Source organism: Chiloscyllium plagiosum, unplaced genomic scaffold, assembly GCF_037043375.1.
Source record: "Chiloscyllium plagiosum isolate Xiang-an unplaced genomic scaffold, Cpla_swu_hap1 HiC_scaffold_36, whole genome shotgun sequence".
NCBI classification, from domain to species: domain Eukaryota; kingdom Metazoa; phylum Chordata; class Chondrichthyes; order Orectolobiformes; family Hemiscylliidae; genus Chiloscyllium; species Chiloscyllium plagiosum.
In genome coordinates, this window is record NW_028270174.1 from 43201421 (window position 1) to 43222320 (window position 20900).

General features: G+C 42.9%; 1 protein-coding gene across 3 annotated transcripts in view; it reads right to left on the minus strand.

Moving 5' to 3' along the window:
- The window catches only part of idua (alpha-L-iduronidase), a 268795-nt gene that overhangs the window by 85648 nt on the left and 162247 nt on the right, over nucleotides 1-20900 (minus strand). For 2 of the 3 annotated variants that reach the window (XM_087980123.1, XM_087980125.1), the window contains exon 7: nucleotides 2513-2692. The exons of the other annotated variant lie outside the window; for it this stretch is intronic. In XM_087980123.1, the coding sequence (XP_087836249.1) occupies nucleotides 2513-2692 (180 nt within the window). The remainder of the gene's footprint in view (nucleotides 1-2512; nucleotides 2693-20900) is intronic. 3 annotated transcript variants of the gene reach the window in all.

Genomic DNA, 20900 nt, shown 5'->3' on the forward strand with positions numbered 1-20900 from the left:
CTTCTGTTGTGGGCAAAGTCTTAGAGAGAATTGTAAGGGATAGGATTTATGAACATCTGGATAGGAATAATGTGATCAAGGATAGTCAGCATGGTTTTGTGAAGGGCAGGTCGTGCCTCACAAACCTTATTGAATTCTTTGAGAAGGTGACTAAGGAGGTAGACGAGGGTAAAGCGGTAGATGTGGTGTATATGGATTTTAGTAAGACATTTGATAAGGTTCCCCATGGTAGGCTACTGCAAAAAATACGGAGGTATGGCATTGAGGGTGAGTTGGAGGTTTGGATTAGGAATTGGCTGGCTGGTAGAAGACAACAGAGGGTAGTAGTTGATGGTAAAGGTTCACCTTGGAGTGCAGTTACTAGCGGTGTTCCGCAAGGATCTGTTTTGGGACCATTGCTGTTTGTCATTTTTATAAATGACCTGGAGGAAGGGCTAGAAGATTGGGTGAGCAAGTTTGCAGATGATATGAAAGTCGGTGGAGTTGTTGACAGTGAGGAAGGATTTGTCAGGTTACAGCGGGATATAGATAAGCTGCAGAGCTGGGCAGAAAGGTGGCAAATGGAGTTCAATGTAGCTAAGTGTGAGGTGATTCACTTTGGTAGGAGTAACAAAAAGATGGGGTACTGGGCTAATGGTCGGATACTTGGTAGTGTGGATGAGCAGAGGGATCTTGGTGTCCATGTACACAGATCTCTGAAGGTTGCCACCCAGGTAAATAGTGCGGTGAAGGCGGCATATGGCGTACTGGCTTTTATTGGTAGAGGAATTGAGTTCCGTAGTCCTGAGGTCATGTTGCAGTTGTATAAGACTCTGGTGCGGCCGCATCTGGAGTATTGTGTGCAGTTTTGGTCGCCATACTATAGGAAGGATGTGGAGGCACTGGAACGGGTGCAGAGGAGGTTTACCAGGATGTTGCCTGGTATGATAGGAAGATCGTATGAGGAAAGGCTGAGGCACTTGGGGCTGTTTTCATTGGAGAAAAGAAAGTTTAGGGGTGACTTGATAGAGGTGTACAAGATGATTAGGGGTTTAGATAGGGTTGACCATGAGAACCTTTTTCCACGTATGGAGTCAGCTATTACGTGGGGGCATAGCTTTAAATTAAGGGGTGGTAGGTATAGGACAGATGTTAGGGGTAGATTCTTTACTCAGCGAGTCGTGAGTTCATGGAATGCCCTGCCAGTAGCAGTGGTGGACTCTCCCTCTTTATGGCATTTAAACGGGCATTGGATAGGCATATGGAGGATAGTGGGCTAGTGTAGATTAGATGGGCTTGGATCGGCATAACATCGAGGGCCAAAGGGCCTGTACTGCGCTGTATTGTTCTATGTTCTATGTTCTATGCAAACACCCAACCTTCACTTCAAAAATAAGAAACACTGACCAAACTTACCCACCAATCAGCGGATTTCCCTACAGTCCTGAAGCCATGCCTCTGTTAGTCTCAGTGAATTTAGGCCTCTCGATCTGCATCTCATTTCCTCTCTTGCTAATCTCTCCCTCTAGAGACTTTTTTTTTGCAGCAAATTTTAATTAAAGCATCTCTATCCAAATTCCTGGCAAGACCAAAGAACAACCTTCAACTTATTTTCTGTGCAATATTTAGTGTAGTTGAGATTATTTACTAAAATAGAGAATCGCATCTAACGTTTGGGACGACATTCTAATTTTTATGAGTCAGGGTTCGTTTAACAAGGTTGGCATACTGTCTGCTGCAGACCATCAAATGGGCACATCGTTTGATAATTCCCTCCAGTCCTTTGGACACATGGCTCAGATATCAGAGTCAACTTGCCTAGTTTGAATGTAATCAGTTTACTAAGCATGATACCTAACAGTTCCAGTTGGATGAACTAAAGTCAGGCATAGCCTAACCAATCAGCATCCTCTTCTCATGCTGTATGAATTGGTGGTTCTTCCAAATACATTTTTTGATTGCACTTCTGTCCTGATAAGTGCAGGACAAAACATTTTCACTTTAGATCTCTTTTTAGCAAAGTTTAAGTTCTATACAATTTAAAAAATTACATTCATTCTAAACCACACATATACTTGCATGCTTTTCCTTTTCCACTGGGCCACCAGGTGTTTAGAAGGCGCTATATACAACTTTCAATTTTGTTCTGCATTTAAAACATTCTTAATTCTCGTTGAAATCAGATTTGAATAAATCTGCTTGAAAATGGCACACTGTCTTCAGGAATACACCAGTCAAAAAGGAACTGAATTGTCAATACATGCTTAATGAATAAATCTCACATCAAGTACAGCATTCCAATATTATCCTGTTTTTATCTCCATATGTTGTCGAGGGATAGAAGTCGGCTGTAGCAGAACGATCAATTGTAATGCTGCACAATATGTTAGAATACGTTCAGTTTTTATCCATGAACTGCCAAATTATTTGGAAAACAATTACTGAAGTAGAATTGCTACATTGACATAAATCAGTAAGAGCTATGTGAGATATACCTTGGAAAACAAAGTGTAAAGATGACTTTGCTATTTACCTTAACAACCATCGCAGCGTAGGTTACGTCTGCTCGCCAAATCTGGGGAATTGACCAACCCACCAGTGGATCAGCCTCATCGTTGTAAATGGGAATGGACCGAAATTTAGGAAAACGTTTTTGAATCTGTTGAACTGTAACTAATTCTTGCTCAAGGATGTGCAAAGAACTGCCAGCACCCTGTCAAAATAAGCAAACAATTAATATGATTTCAAAAGAAGTCTACATAATGGCATATATCCCAGGCCAAGTTTGTCCAGTAGAAGATCTACAGACTAAAACACAACTTGCCAAAGGGTCCTATTCTGTCTACCACCAGGCTTCTATATATGGGAATTAAAATTGAAACATTCTCCATGGAAATACTCCACCACTCAGATTCTGTTTCTCTCACACTGCTGTAAACCTATCAATAGCTCTGATTGAAGGAGCAGAGAGCTGGGCAAAGAGGAGTAACTTTACTTAGGCTGAGGCATTAATTCCATAAATATAGAATCTTCTCGGGGGTAATGGTGGGGGAAGAGTATGAAAGAGATGGACCAGTTGTTCTGTTTGTAAAGATTGCATTGTAATGTAAGTGACAGGTTGGTGCTGCTAGTCGGTATAAGTGCAGGCTGAGGTGAATACTGGGCTTCAGTGAGTTCGGCGAGGAAGCTAAGATTCCTTTATCTTTCTTATTGTAAAGGAGCAGAGATGGCAGTTAGGGCAGTGATGTGCTCCTCCTGCCAGATGAGAGCAATCAGGGAGCAATCTAGTATCCCTGACGACAATATCTGCAGAAAATGTGATCTATTGTAGCTCCTCAAAGATTGTGTTGATTGGTTGAAGTGGCAGTTGGACACATTGAGGAGCATAAAGGGGGCAGAGAGTGTGATAGATGCTAGTTACAGTGAGGTGGTCACACCACACATTCAGTCAGGTAGATGCAGGAGTGGCCATTCCCCTCTCTAGCAGGTATACCATTGTGGATACTTCTGGAGGGGATAGCCTCTCAGGGGAGTAAAACAGCTGCAGCCAGGCCTGTGGCAATACAACTGGCTCTGCTATAGAGCAAGATGAGGCTAAATTGAAGCGAGTATTAATGTTATAAGACTCACTAGTCAGGGACACAGGCAGGCATTTCTGTGGTCGCATTTGAGAATTCAGGATGTTGTGTTGCCTCCCTGCAGCCAGGGCCAAGGACATCTCTGAGCAGTTGCAAGAAATTCAGAAGGGGGAGGAAAGAACAGCCAGAGGTCGTTGTGCACATTGGTACCAACAACATAAGTGGAAAGAGGGGTGAGGTCCTGCGGAGTGAGTACAGGGAGTGAGGAAAGAGGCTGAAAAGCAGGATCTTGAGGGTAGTAATCTCTGAGTTACTACCAGTGCCACATGCTGGTGAGGCAAGGAATAGGATGATAGGAGAGATGAATGCATGGCTAAGAAGCTGGTGCAAGGGGCAGGGTTTCAGGTTCTTGGATCATTGGGACATCTTCTGGGGCAGGGGTGACCTGTACAAGAGGGACAGGTTGCACTTAAACTGGAAGGGAACTAATGTCCTTGCTAATGCTACGCAGGAGTGTTTAAGCTAGAGTGGCAGAGAACTGGGAACCACAGCAGCAGGTCAGCATGTGGAGGGATTGAGGGGAATGTACAATAAATCAGAAAGAAAGGATAGGCAGAGACAGGTAAATGAACACAGCGGTACTAATGGGCTGAAGTGTGCTAATTTCAATGCAAGGAGTATTAAAGGTAAGGCAGATGAGTTTAGAGCCTGGAACAGTATATGGGACTAAGATAGTGTGGCCATTGCAGAGACTTGGCTGAGAGAGGTACAGGACTGGTTGCTCAACATTCTAGGGTTTCATGTTTTAGAAGAGATAGAGAGAAAGTTAAAAGAGATGGAGGAGTTGCATTCCTAAGCAGGGAGAATGTCACATCTGCACTCAGAGAGGTCATACTGGAGGGCTCATTCCCTGAGGCAATATGGGTAGAGCTCCAAAATAAGATGGGTGCAATAACACTGATAGTGACAGTGAGTGCAGTCACCCCAACAGCCATCAAGGCATCGAGGAATAAATATGTAGACAGATTATGGAAAGATGCAATAAAGTGACTTTAACTGCTACAATATTGACTGGAACTCCCTTAGAGCAAGAGGCTTAGATGGGGGAGCACTTATTAAGTGCATCCAAGATGGTTTCTTGAAGCAGTAAGTGAATAGTCCAACTAGAGGATAGGCTATACTGAACCTTGCACTGGCTAATGAGCCTCGCCAAATAACTGACCTTTCAGTCGTAGAACATTTTGAAAACAGTGATCATAACTCCTTAAGCTTCAAGATAGCTATGAATAAGGATATGTCAAGACCTTTTGGAAAGACACTAAATTGGGGCAGGGCAAATTATGTCAGTATTAGACAGGAGCTGTGGAGTATTAATTGGGAGCAGCTGTTATCAGGCAAATCCAAATTTGACATGTGGGAATTGGTTAAAGACCTGTTGATGAGAGTTCAGGACTGGCATGTTCCAATATGGAGGAAGGACAAGGATGGCAAGGTAATGGGCGCTTAGATAATGAGGGAGATTATGAATTTAGTCATAAGGGGAAAAAAAAGGAGGATATGTTAGGTTCAGAAAGCTAACATCAGACAGGGCCCCTGAGGAATATAACAAAAAACAGGAAAGAACTTAAGCAGGGAATTAGGAGAGCCAGAAGGGGCCATGAAATGACCTTAGCAAGTAAGGTTAAAGAGAATCCCAAGGCATCTCATGCATACATTAAAGATTAAAAGAGGGAATTTGTGCCAAGAGGCAGAGGGTGTGGGTGAGATCCTAAATGAGTACACTGCTCCGGTATTCACCCAGAAGAAGGATAGATAGGATACTGAGATTTGTGTGGAGCATGCTAATATGGTTGGACATTTTGAGATCAAGAAATAGGTGGTATTAGATCTCTTGAAGAGCCTAAAGGTGGATAAGTCTCCAGGGCCTGATGGTATCTACATGAGGTTATTGAGAGAAACAAGAGAGGAGATCGCTGCAGTCTTGTCCAAGGTCTTTGAATCCTCATTAACCACTGGAGAGGTCCCAGAGGACTGGCAAGTAGCTAAAAAAAACTGAAAGCACTGATACTGTAAATCAGAAACAAAAACAGAAATTGCTATTAAAGCTCAACAAGTCTGGCAGCATCTGTGAAGAGAAATCAGAGTTAATGTTTTGAGTCCAGTGACCCTTCCTCAGGACATGAAAAGTTAATTTTGGTTTCTCTTCGCACATGCTGCTAGACCTACTGAGCTTTTCCAGCAATTTCTGTTTTTATTGGCAAGTACACAATGTTGTTCCTCTATTCAAGAAGGGAAATAGGGATAATCCAGGAAACTATAGACCAGTGAGCCTCACATCATTGAGGAGAAAGTTCCTGAAGAAGGGCTTATGCCCGAAACGTCGATTCTCCTGTTCCCTGGATGCTGCCTGACCTGCTGCGCTTTTCCAGCAACACATTTCCAGCCTCACATCATTGGTTGGGAAGCTACTGGAGAGAATTCTTCGGGATAAGATTTACATGCATTTGGAAAAGCATGTCCTAATTTGGGAAAGTCAGTATGATTTTGTGCAGACAGTTTATGTCTTGTTAACTGGACTGAATTTTTCGAGGCAGTTACAAAGGTGATGTATGAGGGTGGAGCAGTGGATGTTATCCACACGTACTTTAGTAAGGCTTTTGACGAGGTCCCTCATGGTAGTCTCATCTAGAAGATTAAGATACATAGAACATAGAACATAGAAGAATACAGCGCAGTACAGGGCCTTCGGCCCTCGATGTTGCGCCGATCCAAGCCCACCTGACCTACACTAGCCCACTATCCTCCATATGCCTATCCAATGCCCGCTTAAATGCCCATAATGAGGGAGAGTCCTCCACTGCTACTGGCAGGGCATTCCATGAACTCACGACTCGCTGAGTAAAGAACCTACCCCTAACATCTGTCCTATACCTACCCCCCCTTAATTAAAGCTATGCCCCCTTGTAATAGCTGACTCCATACGTGGAAAAAGATTCTCACTGTCGACCCTATCTAAACCCCTAATCATCTTGTACACCTCTATCAAGTCACCCCTAAACCTTCTTTTCTCCAATGAAAACAACCTCAAGTGCCTCAGCCTTTCCTCATACGATATTTCTACCATACCAGACAACATCCTGGTAAACCTCCTCTGCACCCGTTCCAGTGCCTCCGCATCCTTCCTATAGTATGGCGACCAAAACTGCACACAATACTCCAGATGCGGCCGCACCAGAGTCTTATACAACTGCAACATGAAAATACATGGGATCCACGATGACTTGGCTGCGTGGATTCAGAATTGGCTTGTTTGTAGAAGGCAAAGAGTAGTGGTGGAAGGTTGTTTTTCAGGCTGGAGGTCCATGATGAGTGATGTTCCGCAGGAATTCGTACTGGGGCCTCTGCTGTTTGTGATAAATATAAATGACTTAAATGAAAATGTAGGTGGGTGGGTTAGTAAGTAAGCAGATGATACGAAGATCGTTCGAGGTGTGTATCGTGAGGAAGGTTGTCAAAGGCTACAATGGGAGATAACAGTCAAGAGTGTGGTGCTGGAAAAGCACAATAGGTCAGGCAGCATCCGAGGAAATAGGGAAATCGACGTTTCAGGCAAAAGCCCTTCATTAGGAATCCTGAAGAACAGATGGGATCTTGGGGTTCAAATCCATAGTTCCCTGAAAGTGGCCACACAAGTAAACAGAGTGGTAAAGGTGGCATCTCGCATGCTTGCCTTTACTGGTCAGGGAACTGAGCACAAGAATCAGGATGTCATGTTGCAGCTGTATAAGACTTTGGTTAGAGTACTGCATTCAATTCTGGTCGCCACATTACAGGAAGGAGGTTGTGACTTTGCAGATAGTGCAGGAAAGGTTTACCAGGATGCTGCATGGATTAGAACTAGAAGGAGAGGCCAGAAAAACTTAGGTTGTTTTTTCAGGAGAGGCGGAGACTAAGGGGACACTTGATTGAAGTCTATAAATTATGAGATGGTCAGAATCGTTTTCCCAGAATTGAAAACTAGGGGGCATGTATTTAAGGTGAGAGGGGGTAAGTTCAAAGGAGATGAGATGGGCAAGGTTTTTACACAGTGAGTGGTAAGAGCTTTAAATGCGCAGTCAGGGGTAATGGTAGAGGCAGATACCATAAGGGCGTTTAAAGGACTTTTAGATAAGCATTTGAATATGCAACGAATGGAGGGATAGGACCAAGGGCAGGAAGAAGTGATTAGTTTATTTTAGTGTCATATTCGGCTCAATATTCTGGGCGGAAGGGTCTGTTCCTATGCTCTACAGTTCTATGTTCTATTTGCCAGATCCATGTGTGAAAAGGGGCTCCAAGTTGCTGGTAAGTACAGGGAACAAGGTTACCAGTCAGCAAGCAAGTTGGTCAAAAGGCAAGGCCCTGACTTTCCTGTCCAGGCATTGAGTATCCTGAAGGAACCCAGTGAAGATGGCGGAGCAACCTTCTGAACTTGCAGGGTTGTGAGACTGCACATGTGCAACTAGATGCTGTGTAAAGAATGATGGGGAGGGGAGAGAGAGAGCGAGGAGGGAGGGAGAGAAAGAGCATGAAAGAAGGAGGGGCAAGAGAATGAAGGAGTGAGGGGAGAGAAAAAGTGAATGAGCAACAGAAAAAGTGAGAGAGGCCAAGAAGGTCAGGTGGAAAAAGAGAATAAGTGAGATGGAGAAAGGGGGGAGAAAGAGAAATTGGGAGGGGGGGGGGAAGAGAGAGAGAGAGGATGAGGATAAGGAAGAGGTTGGGAAGGAGAAAGAATGAGAGATGGAAAGAGAAGGGAGAGAGAGCGAGAGACAGAGAAAGATTGAGTGAGGGAGAGAGTAAGAGTGAGGGAAAGAGGGAAGGAGGGAAGAGAATGTGAGGGAGGTAAAGAAAAGGTGAATGAGAGAGACAGAGAAAGCAAGGGTGGGGAAAGTGGAAAGTGAGAGTGAGTGAGAGCACACAAGCGAGAAGGCAATGCACGGAAGGAAAGGGAGAAGGGAACAAATGAGTTAGAGTGAGAGTGATTGGGAGAGGTCAAGTAGGAGGGGTAAGAGAGAGATGGGAGAGGAGAGACAGGTGGGAGATAGTGACTAGAAGGGCACGTGGAGATGGATTGGGTGTTAGAGAGAGGGAAAGTGGGCAAGCAAGGAGAGAAGGGCAAAGAGGAGGGAGAGGAATGGGAGGTAGGGAAAAGGAGGGAAAGGAAGGGAACAAATGAGATAACACAACAGAAAGAGGGAGGGGGAGAGAGAGAGAACAAGATAGACAGAAGGCAGGGGAGGAAGCCAAAAAGAGAGTACTTGAGGCAATGGGCACAGTGAGAGAGAGAGCACAACAGGGAGGGAGGGAGAGAGGGAGAGAAGGAGACAGGTGGGAGATAGTGACTAGAAGGGCACGTGGAGATGGAGAGCGCATGCATGGAAGGGAGAGATTGTGTAAAGGGAAAGAGAGAGAAAGAGTGAGAGAGAGTGTTTGAGGGAGGGAGAAAGAGAGATTGGGACAGTATCTAATAGAGCAGAAAGAACGTGTATGAGGGAGTGAGACTGGGAAGGTGGGTCTGAATGAGGAAGGGCTAGTGCAGGAGGAGAGAGAGCACAAGCGGGGAAGGGGAGATTGAGTGCAAGAAGTGGGAGCAGGTGAGAGAGTTTGAGGGATGGAAAGAGAGAAAGTTTGAAGGAAGGAGTAAAGAGACAGAGTGGGGCAGGGAGATAAGGAGAAAGAGTGTAAGGTAAGGAAGAAATGAGGAAAGGAAAAAGTATGAAGGAGGGCGAGATTGAGTGTGTAGGAAAAAGTCAGAGATCTTGTGGGTGCAGAAAGGAAAGAATGTGAGTGAAGGGTGGGAGAGACAGTGTGCGAGGAATGGTAAGGTTGAGACTGTGAGGGACCGCGCAGATGAATGTGAGAGACTAAGGGAGTGAGTGTGTGTGTGTGTAAGAGAGTGAGAGACAGACAGACAGAGAGAGACAGAAAGAAAGAAAGAGAGGAAGAGAGAGGGTGATTCATAGAATGAATTATAGAATTCTAATGGTGTGGAAGCTGGCGATTCAGCCCATCAAGTCTACACCGACTCTCCAAACAGCATTCCACCTAGACCCACCCCCTTACCCTATTCCTGTTAGCCCGCATATCTCATGATTAACCCACCTACACTGCACATCCCTGAATGCTACGGGGCAATTTACCACGGCCAATCCACTTAATCCGCTCATGTTTGGACTGAGAGAGGAAACCAGAGCACCAGGAGGAAACCCACACAGACATGGGGAGAATGTGCAAACTCTACACAGACAGTTGCCTGGTCCCTGGCGCTGCGAAGCAGTGCTAACCACTGAGCCATTGTCCCATCATTGGTTGGGTGTGAGAAAGTGTAAGGGAGGCTGAAAGAGACTGTGGGAGTGAGAGGGGTTAAAAGGCAGACAGGGAGGGAGGAAACAAAGTGAGAGTGGGGAGGAGACAGGAAGAAAGAGGGTAAGGCAGAGAATATGTGAAGGACAATGTGTGAAGGAGGATTTGGGTAAGAGAGAGTACGTGTACATGTGTATGCATATGTCCGCATGCATGCGTGTGTAATTACTCATTTACATTAGTGATTTATTGACTAGATCCTTTTCTAAAAATGAAGTTTACTGTTGTCTGAAACCTCATCTTTCTGACATTTACTCACTGACTCACCAAATGACAGAAAAATTTAAATGTGGCCTCCAGCATTGCCTCTAATTTTCCTCTAATAACTCCGTAGCTGTGCTGACCTCTGAAGTCTGCCATGATCAGCAATTTACTGGAAACTTGTAAGAGAATATAAATGATCTAATTTCCAAATAACAAAACATTGTAGCTATTTAATCATCCCTTTCCCTTCCAATCTCAGTGTTCCTCACTGTTTCCACCACCTGGACACTATTTCCTAAATAGAAGTTATATTACAATTCCACAAAGAGACCAATAATTTTTACAGTTATTCAATTTCTAGGGACTGGAACGATTATACAAGGTTACATTTTTAAGGCCTTTACTGTAATAAACAATGTAAAAGCAACAAAAACAGCAAATTCAGCAACCCTTCTTCAGAACACACCCCTAAACCTTCTGAATTCTAGAGAATAATTCTGAAGGAGGATCATTGGACCCAAAACGTTAACTCTGCTTTTCTCCATAGATACTGTCAGATCTGCTGAGTTCCAGCAATTACTGTTCTTGTTTCTGATTTCCAACATCCCAGATCTTTCATTTTTTTAATTTAGTTTTAAAATCCTTGAAATGAAACTTTGTTTTCCATGGTCAGCTCAGTATCTTCTTCTTTGTAAAGGCAGATGCAAAGTATTCATTAATATCTCAACCATGTCCTTTATCCACTTGAAAATCCCCCCATTTTGATACCAAATCAGCTCCAATCCTCCTTTTAACACCCCATTCGTGTGTCTATGAAAGATTTAAGTTCCCTTTGCCAGTTTCATCTTATATTTTTTTCTTTGCTTTTCTGATTACATTTGTCTATTCACCTCTGACCCTTCTTGACTCTCAGCTGTACTAACTGTTATAGTTTCCACCCTAATCTCCACCTCTTTGTCGTCACCCAGGGAGCTCTGGATTGGTTTGTTCTACCTTCTCCGTAGTAGAAATGTATCTTGACAATTCCCAAATGATCTTTTCTTTAAAGCTGCACTGTTCAGTTACAGTCTTGCCTGCCAGTCTGTAATTCCAATTTATTTTGCTCAGGTTCATCCTTACCCAGTTTGAAGACCGATTTTCCTCCCAGCTAATGATATGATTATCAATGTCTACTAAATATTTCTCTCGAGATTTTTTATACTTGGTCCATTTCATTCTCAAGAACCAGGCCTCGTAATGTCTGTCTTGTCAATTGGGTGTAAAATATTGCTGTAAAATATTATCTTGAACATGCTTTAGAAATTCTTGCCCTTCTCTGCATTTTACATCACTACTAGTCACATCTTTTTTTCAGGTAATTAATGTCTTCTATTGTAACTACGATATAATTTTTGCACCTCTCTGTTATTTGTAAGTACAAAGAACCAGGAGTAGGCAGTTCAGCCCATGGAACCTATCCACCATTCAACAAGATCATGGCTGATCGATGGTCTAACTCCATATATTTGCTTTTGGCCTACATCTCTTAATACCTTTGCTCAACAAAAATTTATCTATTGCAGTTTAAAATTAACAACTGCTCCAGCATCCACTGCCTTTTGTGGAAGAGAGTTATAAATCTGTTTAACCCTTTATGTGTAGCAGTGCTTTCTAACAGCTCTCCTGAATCATCTGACCCTAATTCTCAAGCTATGACCCTTAGTCTAGAATTCCCAAGAAAAATTGTTTATTTTTATTTACCCTGCCGTTTCCTTTTAACATCTTGAAGACTTTGATCAGATCAACCCCTTAACCTTCTGAATTCAAGAGAAACAGATATAACCTGTCCTCACAACTTAACCCCTGAAGTCCAGGTATCATTTTTATAAAGCTATGTTGTACTCCCCCCAAGGCCATCTGCTCATAATACTACAAGTGGGGTCTAACCAATGTTTTGTATAACTATAGCATAACTTCAGCATTCCATTAGCTTTCCTGGTTATTTTCTGCACTTGCTAGCGCCATTTTAAAGATCCATGCCATTCTTTTAACTGCATACCATCTAGGAAGTACCCTGATCTATGCTTGGTCAGTCCAAAATGAATACCTTATTTGCTTACATCAAAATTAATCTGCTACAGTTTTATCTGTTCACTTAGTCTATCGATATCAGTTTGCAAATTTATACTATCATCTACACCTGCCACTATCACTACTATTAAAAAAAGGTAGCTTTGCATGAAATAACTTTTGTAAATTATTTGCATGAAATAACTTTTGTAAATGACCAGGTATTGTGTTATGCACTGCTGAACTCACAAATGTGTAACTAAAAAGATTATGTCTCAAGTTACTCCCATCTTTCCATCAGGCTCACTTCTCCCTGCAAACACTGGTTGAATTTTTTAGTGTGCTTTGAAAATCATTTTACTTGGCCTGAGTACTTCAGATCCAGATTTTACCAGCAAAATATAGCTCAGCAACTCCTTGTTCCTTGAATCGCTGAAAGTGCAATCTGATCTGTATTCATGTATTCAAAACAGAAAACAAGCTCTCATCAACAATCTTTTCCTGCTCTTTTTGTCTCAGTGTGTGTGTGCCCAAAAGGAACTTGATCCTTTTCTGTGTTATTGGGTTTCAGTTTGGCTTTCTTTTTCTATGACAACCAGATCATATGAGCCTATGTCTGGATAATAGTTTAGTATGACCATCATCTCTCCATCCTGAACACTTTGTTGTACCTTTAGCTTGGAGAGATATCTTTAAACATAACCATCTTGCATCTCCAAAAGCTAGTGCTTCCAAATAAACCTGTTGGACTATAAGCTGGTTGTGTGATTTTTAACTTTGTACATCTTGCAAATGTCATTGTTCACAATAACAGCATGATTATTTATGCAGTTATATGTAACATTTGTGAATTGAATGATGGTATGGTTATTCTGTTTTGTAACAGACGTTGACAGAATTCTTAGAGAGGAGGACTTTAGCATCATAACAGAAGAGATGCAATAGAAAATCAGATGAGACCTTGTGAGTCAGCCATTAATTTTTTTTTAAAGATCCATGTTGATTTTCATGCTATGTTTGTTCTGACATTGTGTAGAAGTGCTGATGTTGTACTGGGGTGAAAAAATCACACAACACCAGGCTATATATCAAAAGACTTATTTCAAAGTACAAGCCTTTGGAGTGTTGCTCCTTTGTCAAGTAGCTTACATGACTATAACCTAGTGTTGTGTGATTTTTAACTTTGATCTGACCTTCACAGTTAGTTATTTTAATTTTACTTCTTCAGAAATATTCAAGTTGGAAAATTTGAACTTTGCTTGCAAGTAATGCGTATTTAAAGATATCATACTAAAGCTTTTTGATTATAAGAGGCACGTTAAATAACAAAACAACAGGATCTTTAAATATTAACAATTGGTTAAAACAAAATCAAATCTGGTTAGGTTTAATGGACATCTAAGTTAAATGTTAAAAGGCAAAGTAATCATTTCAGTCTATTAATTCAAGTCAGTCCAGAACTAGACAATTAATTTCCAAATATACTCAGTTACTCAACGTAGACAGCTACCAACACGATTTCAAATTGATAAACAGGTTCTAATAATTGTGTGACCATCCATTGGAAAATAAATTATTTTTAAACTTCTTTGGACCACCTCAACACCTTTATCTGCATCTTTATCCTTGACCATTATTCTGCCACCTTGTGCACTTTATACCCAAGTTTTGTTCTTCCAATGTTTCAATTTCTGAATAGTGGATACATTTTATTATTTTTGGCTCTTGGTACATTCTGCTTTTGGTTAGAGATTGACTCAAATGTACCACAGTACATTCTTCTGCGGTTTTGGTGTTTTATGGTGATTTTCAAATTTACTACCACCTAACTGCCCAGCAGCTGATTTCATGCACACAGAAATACCTTGAGCAATGCATCCTCCTGTGCTCTACCATCAAACAATATCTGCAGTTCACTTAGCCTGTCTCCTATTTGGGCAACAACTTATTGATGTTCCATGTTAACTTCATACAACATACATCAGCTAAGTGTGAGGTGATTCACTTTGGTAAGTGTAATAAAAAGATGGGGTACTGGGCTAACGGTCGGATACCTGGTAGTGTGGATGAGCAGAGGGATCTTGGTGTCCATGTACACAAATCTTTGAAAGTTGCCACCCAGGTAAATAGTGCGGTGAAGAAGGCATATGGCGTACTGGCTTTTATTGGTAGAGGAATTGAGTTCCGGAGTACTGAGGTCATGTTGCAGTTGTATAAGACTCTGGTGCGGCCACATCTGGAGTATTGTGTGCAGTTTTGGTCGCCATACTATAAGAAGGATGTGGAGGCACTGGAACGGGTGCAGAGGAGGTTTACCAGGATGTTGTCTGGTATGGTAGAAAGGTCGTATGAGGAAAGGCTGAGGCACTTGGGGTTGTTTTCATTGGAGAAAAGAAGGTTTAGGGGTGACTTGATAGAGGTGTATAAGATGATTAGGGGTTTAGATAGGGTCAACAGTGAGAATCTTTTTCCACGTATGGAGTCAGCTATTACAAGGGGGCATAGCTTTAAATTAAGGGGGGTAGGTATAGGACAGATGTTAGGGGTAGGTTCTTTACTCAGCAAGTCGTGAGTTCATGGAATGCCCTGCCAGTAGCAGGGTGGACTCTCCCTCATTATGGGCATTTAAGCGGGCATTGGATAGGCATATGGAGGATAGTGGGCTAGTGTAGGTTAGGTGGGCTTGGATCGGCGCAACATCGAGGGCCGAAGGGCCTGTACTGCGCTGTATTGTTCTATGTTCTATGTTCTATCAACTTCAGCCCAGTATGAGGCTTCCTGAAGTCCTGAGGGAGGGCTTATGTCCAAAACATTGATTCGCCTGCTCCTTGGATGCGGCCTGACCTACTGTGCTTTTCCAGCACCACACTCTTGTTCCTGAACTCCAATTGATATTTTCTCTTCCTAAACTCTGTCCTCCAAATCCCAATTTAACTCACTTCACTTAGAAGTGCTTCCAAAATCCCATCATCCCACTCTTTTACTTTTGTTAATTTGGGTATTTCTCCAGCTACAGAGTATTTGAACTGTACACTCATTTCTACCATGCCACCCTGGTCCCTGATAAAGCTATTATTCTATCTCATTCTGAAATGGCCCTCATCTCCAATCTCCTATGTCCAAAGGATTCACACTTAAATAGAAATAGTGGACAACTTGTTTATCTATTAACTACCACATAACTATGAAGTCTTCTTCATCTGCCAAAAATTTTGCCTAATCCATGAACCCCCTGAAATGCAAAGATAACCCCAGTTTTTCCTTCTATTGCAAACTATCTTCTCAAACCACTCTTCTTTACCCCCATCCACCCTTATGCCATCTCTGAGCTCATTGTGTCCATGAGACTCACCACAAACCCCTTGACCCTATTTCTAGTAAATTACATTCCTGGCAGATATACTGCTCACATTATTAACAGGTCAAATACTGTCTCTCCTTCCTTCAATTTGCTGTCATTGTCTTTGTCTTTTAAAAAAAGGTTTGACAACACTATTCTTGCCATCTATTGACCCATTTTCACTCTCCCTTCCCCCCCAACATCACCTTCGAAATATTTCCTAGAACTCCACATCTGAATTTTTTGAATCAGCTTTCCATCTCTGTCCCAGTTCCAAAACAGTTCTCATCAAAGCCCCATAGTGACATCGTCTGTAACTCTCCCAAAATTCACAAACAACTGTCTTGGGATACCTATTGTTTCATTCACTACTATCGCAATTAACTCATTTCTTGTCTCAATATTTTCTCCCAGTCTCTATCCACGTACGTCCAAAATTCTTTCAATGCCCTCAGTCGTTTTAACAGTTTGCAAATTCCTGGCCCTAACTATCTCTTCTTCACCATGGACTTGGACCCCTTTAAAATCCTTTCTTCATTGCCCATGGTCAGGTAACAAAGCAATTTACATGAAAATTCTTTCAATCAATATTCTGTACTTGCTGCTCATAACATGGTCTCCTCTACAATGGAAAGAGGAAGATAACCGCTTTATGGTATACCAATGGTTAGTCTGTAAATATGACTCTGAGTTTTCAATAGCCTGCCTCTATGAATCTCCACTGGCTTTCATACTGTTATCTTTCTCTTCAGTCTAATGCAATGTAACAAAGCTGCTCCTTTCTGCTGTCCTCCTGAATTGAAAATTTAATTAATTCTCCATCTAACGTCTGCTGCTCCCTGCTCTAATCTTAGTGCAGTCTGTGCACAGATTAGAAGTTGAACCGAAGGAAAAAATTAATTCAATTTTTGTCCTTCTCTTTTAGAGTTCATTTAAAGAATGTAATTTTTTTAAAAATCAGATCTCTGCAATATTTTCCTTTAATTCTTGTTGCTTTCCAGGCAATACTCTTCCCTGAAAGTATGATGAGGAACTATAATATTCTCTTTTTATTTAGGACTTTGGGTTTTGAAGTACAGATAAATTAGGTTTTAGTTTTCAGTTCTGTGAAGCTGGTCAAAACAGCACTTGCAAGAAATTATGTAACTTAACTTGATTGACTGTCTGTCTGGTGAGAATGGTGGACCAAAAGGCCTGCTCCTGGGCTGTAGTGTTCTGTGTAATTGGTGAAGTGTTTGTTCAATTGAGCTTTACTACTCAGAGATGGAAAGTCCACAAACTCTGATTAAAGTTCAGTGAGAAGAGTCAGTGAGTCCATATCTTGGAGAGAAACAGATATCAAGTGAATATGCAGAAATTCAGAGAAACAAAATGCTTGTGGTCTTGTCAGTTTGATAAGAAATGAGGAGTGATACTTAGTATCTGGAAAGGATATTACTGGAGAAAAAGACTGAATCTTTATTTTCGCTGTTTATTATAAGGTCTTATATGTTGTCTTATAAATACGTAACATTTTTTTGTCATAGAGTCATAGGGATGTACAGCATGGGAACAGACCCTTCGGTCCAACCCGTCCATGCCGACCAGATATCCCAACCCTATCTTCCTATTCATATACCCATCCAGATGCCTTTTAAATGTTGCAATTGTACCAGCCTCCACCACTTTCTCTGGCAGCTCATTCCATACACATACCAACCTCTGCGTCCTTTTATATCTTTCTCCTCTCACCCTAAACCAATGCCCTCTAGTTCTGGACCCCCCCCACCCCAGGGATAAGACTTTGTCTATTTATCCTATCCATGCCCCTCATAATTTTATAAACCTCTATAAGGGTCACCCTCAGCCTCCGGGGTTCCAGGGTCTTCTGAATATGTTCAATGACTGACTATCGCAGCAACCAAATTGCAAAAAAACCCCCAAATTATTTGGGGTTGAATGTTCCCATTTTTTGCCAATGGTGTTTCACAGAGGACTTTCTGCCACAATTGGCAACTTTTGTCATGCAATTGTCTGCTGTTCACTTCATTAATTATGCATTCAGGTTCTACATTGTCCTTGTCATCCAATCATTGCAGCAGCAGTGACAGAAGTGCTCATTACTGCTAGAACCTTCTAATGCACACCTCGTCAAATGCTGCAGGTCAGGAACTGCCCTTTGCACTGTAGTGCTTGACTATTATCACTAAGGGATGGAAATGTGTTGCTGGAAAAACGCAGCAGGTCAGGCAGCATCTAGGGAACAGGAGAATCGACGTTTCGGGCATTAGCCCTTCTTCAGGAATGAGGAAAGTTGGTCCAGCAGGCTAAGATAAAAGATAGGGAGGAGGGTTTGGGGGAGGGGCGTCGGAAATGTGATAGGTGGAAAGAGGTCAAGGTGAGGGTGATAGGTCAGACTGGGGTGGGGGCGGAGAGGTCGGGAAGAAGATTGCAGATTAGGAAGGCGGTGCTGAATTTGATGGATTTGACTGAGACAGGCTGGGGGGAGGGGAAATGAGGAAACTGGTGAAATCCGAGTTCATCCCTTGTGGTTGGAGTGTTCCTAGCCGGAAGATGAGGCATTCTTCCTCCAACCGTCGTTTCGCTGTGGTCTGACGATGGAGGAGTCCAAAGACCTGCATATCCTTGGTGGAGTGGGAGGGGGAATTGAAATGTTGAGCTACAGGGTGGTTGGGTTGGTTGGTCCGGGTGTCCCAGAGGTGTTCTCTGAAACGCTCCGCAAGTAGGCGGCCTGTCTCCCCAATATAGAGGAGGCCACATCGGGTGCAGAGGATGCAATAGATGATATGTGTGGAGATACAGGTGAATCTGTGGCGGATATGGAAGTTTCCTTTCTGGCCTTGGAGGGAGGTGAGGGGGGAGGTATGGGCGCAAGTCTTGCACCTCCTGCGGTTGCAGGGGAAGGTGGCACTAAGGCTATGGCTCATAAAGTGAGTGGCACTCACTGTTCTTACCCACCTAATTTTCTAAAGCTGCTAACACTTTATGCCCTTTGCACTTCCTGCTCACTTACCAGGGATATCCCTGCTCACTTACCAGGGATACCTCCTGTACCACCACTAACAGTTCTTCTAGCTACTTTCACTGAATTGCTCTTTTTGCTGCATTGCAAGAGAAACTGTCAAGGAGAAAGCAAAGATGGGTGGCACAATAGCTAACATTCTTACGCTTACCACTACGAGATGAGCCTCAAACTGACAGTAAAGGACTGTGGAGAAAGTGAGGAGTGCAGATGCTGGAGATCAGAGTTGAGAGTGTGGTGCTGGAAAGGCACAGCAGGTCAGGCAACATCTGAGGAGCAGGAGAATCAACATTTTGGGTAAAAGCCTTTCATCAGGAATGAGGCCTGTGAGCCAAGGGGATCGAGAGATAAATGGGATGGGGGTAGGGCTGGGGGAAGATAGCTGAGAGTGTAATAGGTAGATGGAGGTGGGGGTAATGGTGATAGGTCAGAGAGGAGAGTGGACCGGGTAGGTGGGAAGGAAGATGGACAAGTAGGACAGGTCATGAGAGCAGTGCAAAGTTGGAAGGTTGGATCTAGGATAAGGTGAGGTGGGGGGGAAATGAGGAAACTGGTGAAATCCACACTGGTCCTGTATGGTTGGTAGGTCCCAAGGTGGAAGATGAGACATTCTTCTCTGGACTTCAGGTAGTTAGGGTTTGGCGATGGAGGTGGCCCAGGACCTGCATGTTCTCGGCGGAGTGGGAGGGGGAGTTGAAGTGTTCGGTCACAGGGTGGTGGGGTTGGTTGGTGCAGGTGTCCCAGAGATGTTCTCTGAAGCGTTCTGCAAGTAGGCGTCCAGTCTTCCAATGTAAAGGAGACCGCATCAGAAGCAACGGATTCAGTAAATGACATGTGTGGAAGTGCAGATAGAATTCTGATGGATGTGAAAGGACTGTGACCACTCATGGGGATGCAGAGACCTATGTGCCCAGGCAATCAATTAGGCTTTGTTGTGCTGTGCTGCACTCCCCTCCTACTGCAACAAATGTGAATGTATTCTTAAGCTGCACAAGCAGCCACATTTTTCTTATGCAGGCATCAGCGGAGCCAACATAGTCTCCGCTCCAAAGCGGCCATCCTTTTACTGCATCAGATCTATTTCCACTTCTGAAGAAGGAGCTGAATTCTCTCAGACAATGCACCGGTTAGACTTGTCTTGCACGTTCCAGCTACTCTTTGACCTCAGTGGGCTATTTTTGTAGAATAGATGCAGCAGCTCATTCAGGTAGTGCATTAATGGCACATCTCCACAGTGAGCTGAAGAGAAAATGTCCAGATCTCTGCTACTCAGACAAGTGCCAGGGATCAGGCATCCTCTCAGCCCCAGGAAGATGAACCAATGGCATCAGCCATTCATAACTTTGTGCAAATGGACAGTCACAGGAACAGTAGACAGGTTTGTCTGAGATGCTCAGTAAACTGAATTGAAGGTTTGACACTTTTCTGAGTAGCAGGGACTTGGGCATTTCTTCTTCAACCAGCTATGGAGGTGTGCCTGTAATGCACTCACCAGAATGTGCTGCCACATCTAATCAATAAAAAGAGTCGACTGAGGTGAAAGTCGGAGCTGGTGGAATGTGCAGGAAAAATCTAACCAGTGCATTATCGGAGAGAGCTCAGTAAACTGAATTGAAAGTCTAAGGAGTACACTAACCTTAGGGTTGATGGCCACCATTGAGGGCCAGGATCATCAAAATGCTCAGTGACTGATAGAAATGCCTGCAAACCTGTTTTTCAATGTGCAAAGCCAGAGGAGGGGTGAGGAACCTCACTTCAGGTGCTACTTTCTCTCAAGCAGACGAGATGATGTCAGCAGGTACCCCAAAGAGGAGGAACCAAAAACTCTCCCCACCACCTCCAATAATGAATGATGATGGAGGGGGGGGTGCTCAAAAAGATAGACTGCATTACGATGCCTCTCAAACTGATAATGGTCATAGGAAAACATCCTGTGCAGTCCCCAGATACATGATCATGAGTGAAACCTCAGAAGCCAAATTTCCTTAGCACCACATAATAATATAATGATGTCTGAATGATTACTACTCTTTCCTTAATGCCAATCAGGATACTCAATCTTCTCAGTTTTGAATGTGTAAGCAGCAAATGTTATAAAGCATTCAACCAGTTATTAACTATAAGTTTTAATGGACAACAGGAAAGGGAAGGAAACACCAAAGAGGTTGTATTTGCTTTTGCCACTAAACAGGCTGTTCGCCATTGTAATAAGAAAAATGTCTAAATTAGCTGATGGTGCCTCACTCATCAATATCAATATATTGGATTTTCAGAAGGCTTTTGATAATGTACGACATATTACATTACTTAAGAGCAGCCCCAGGCT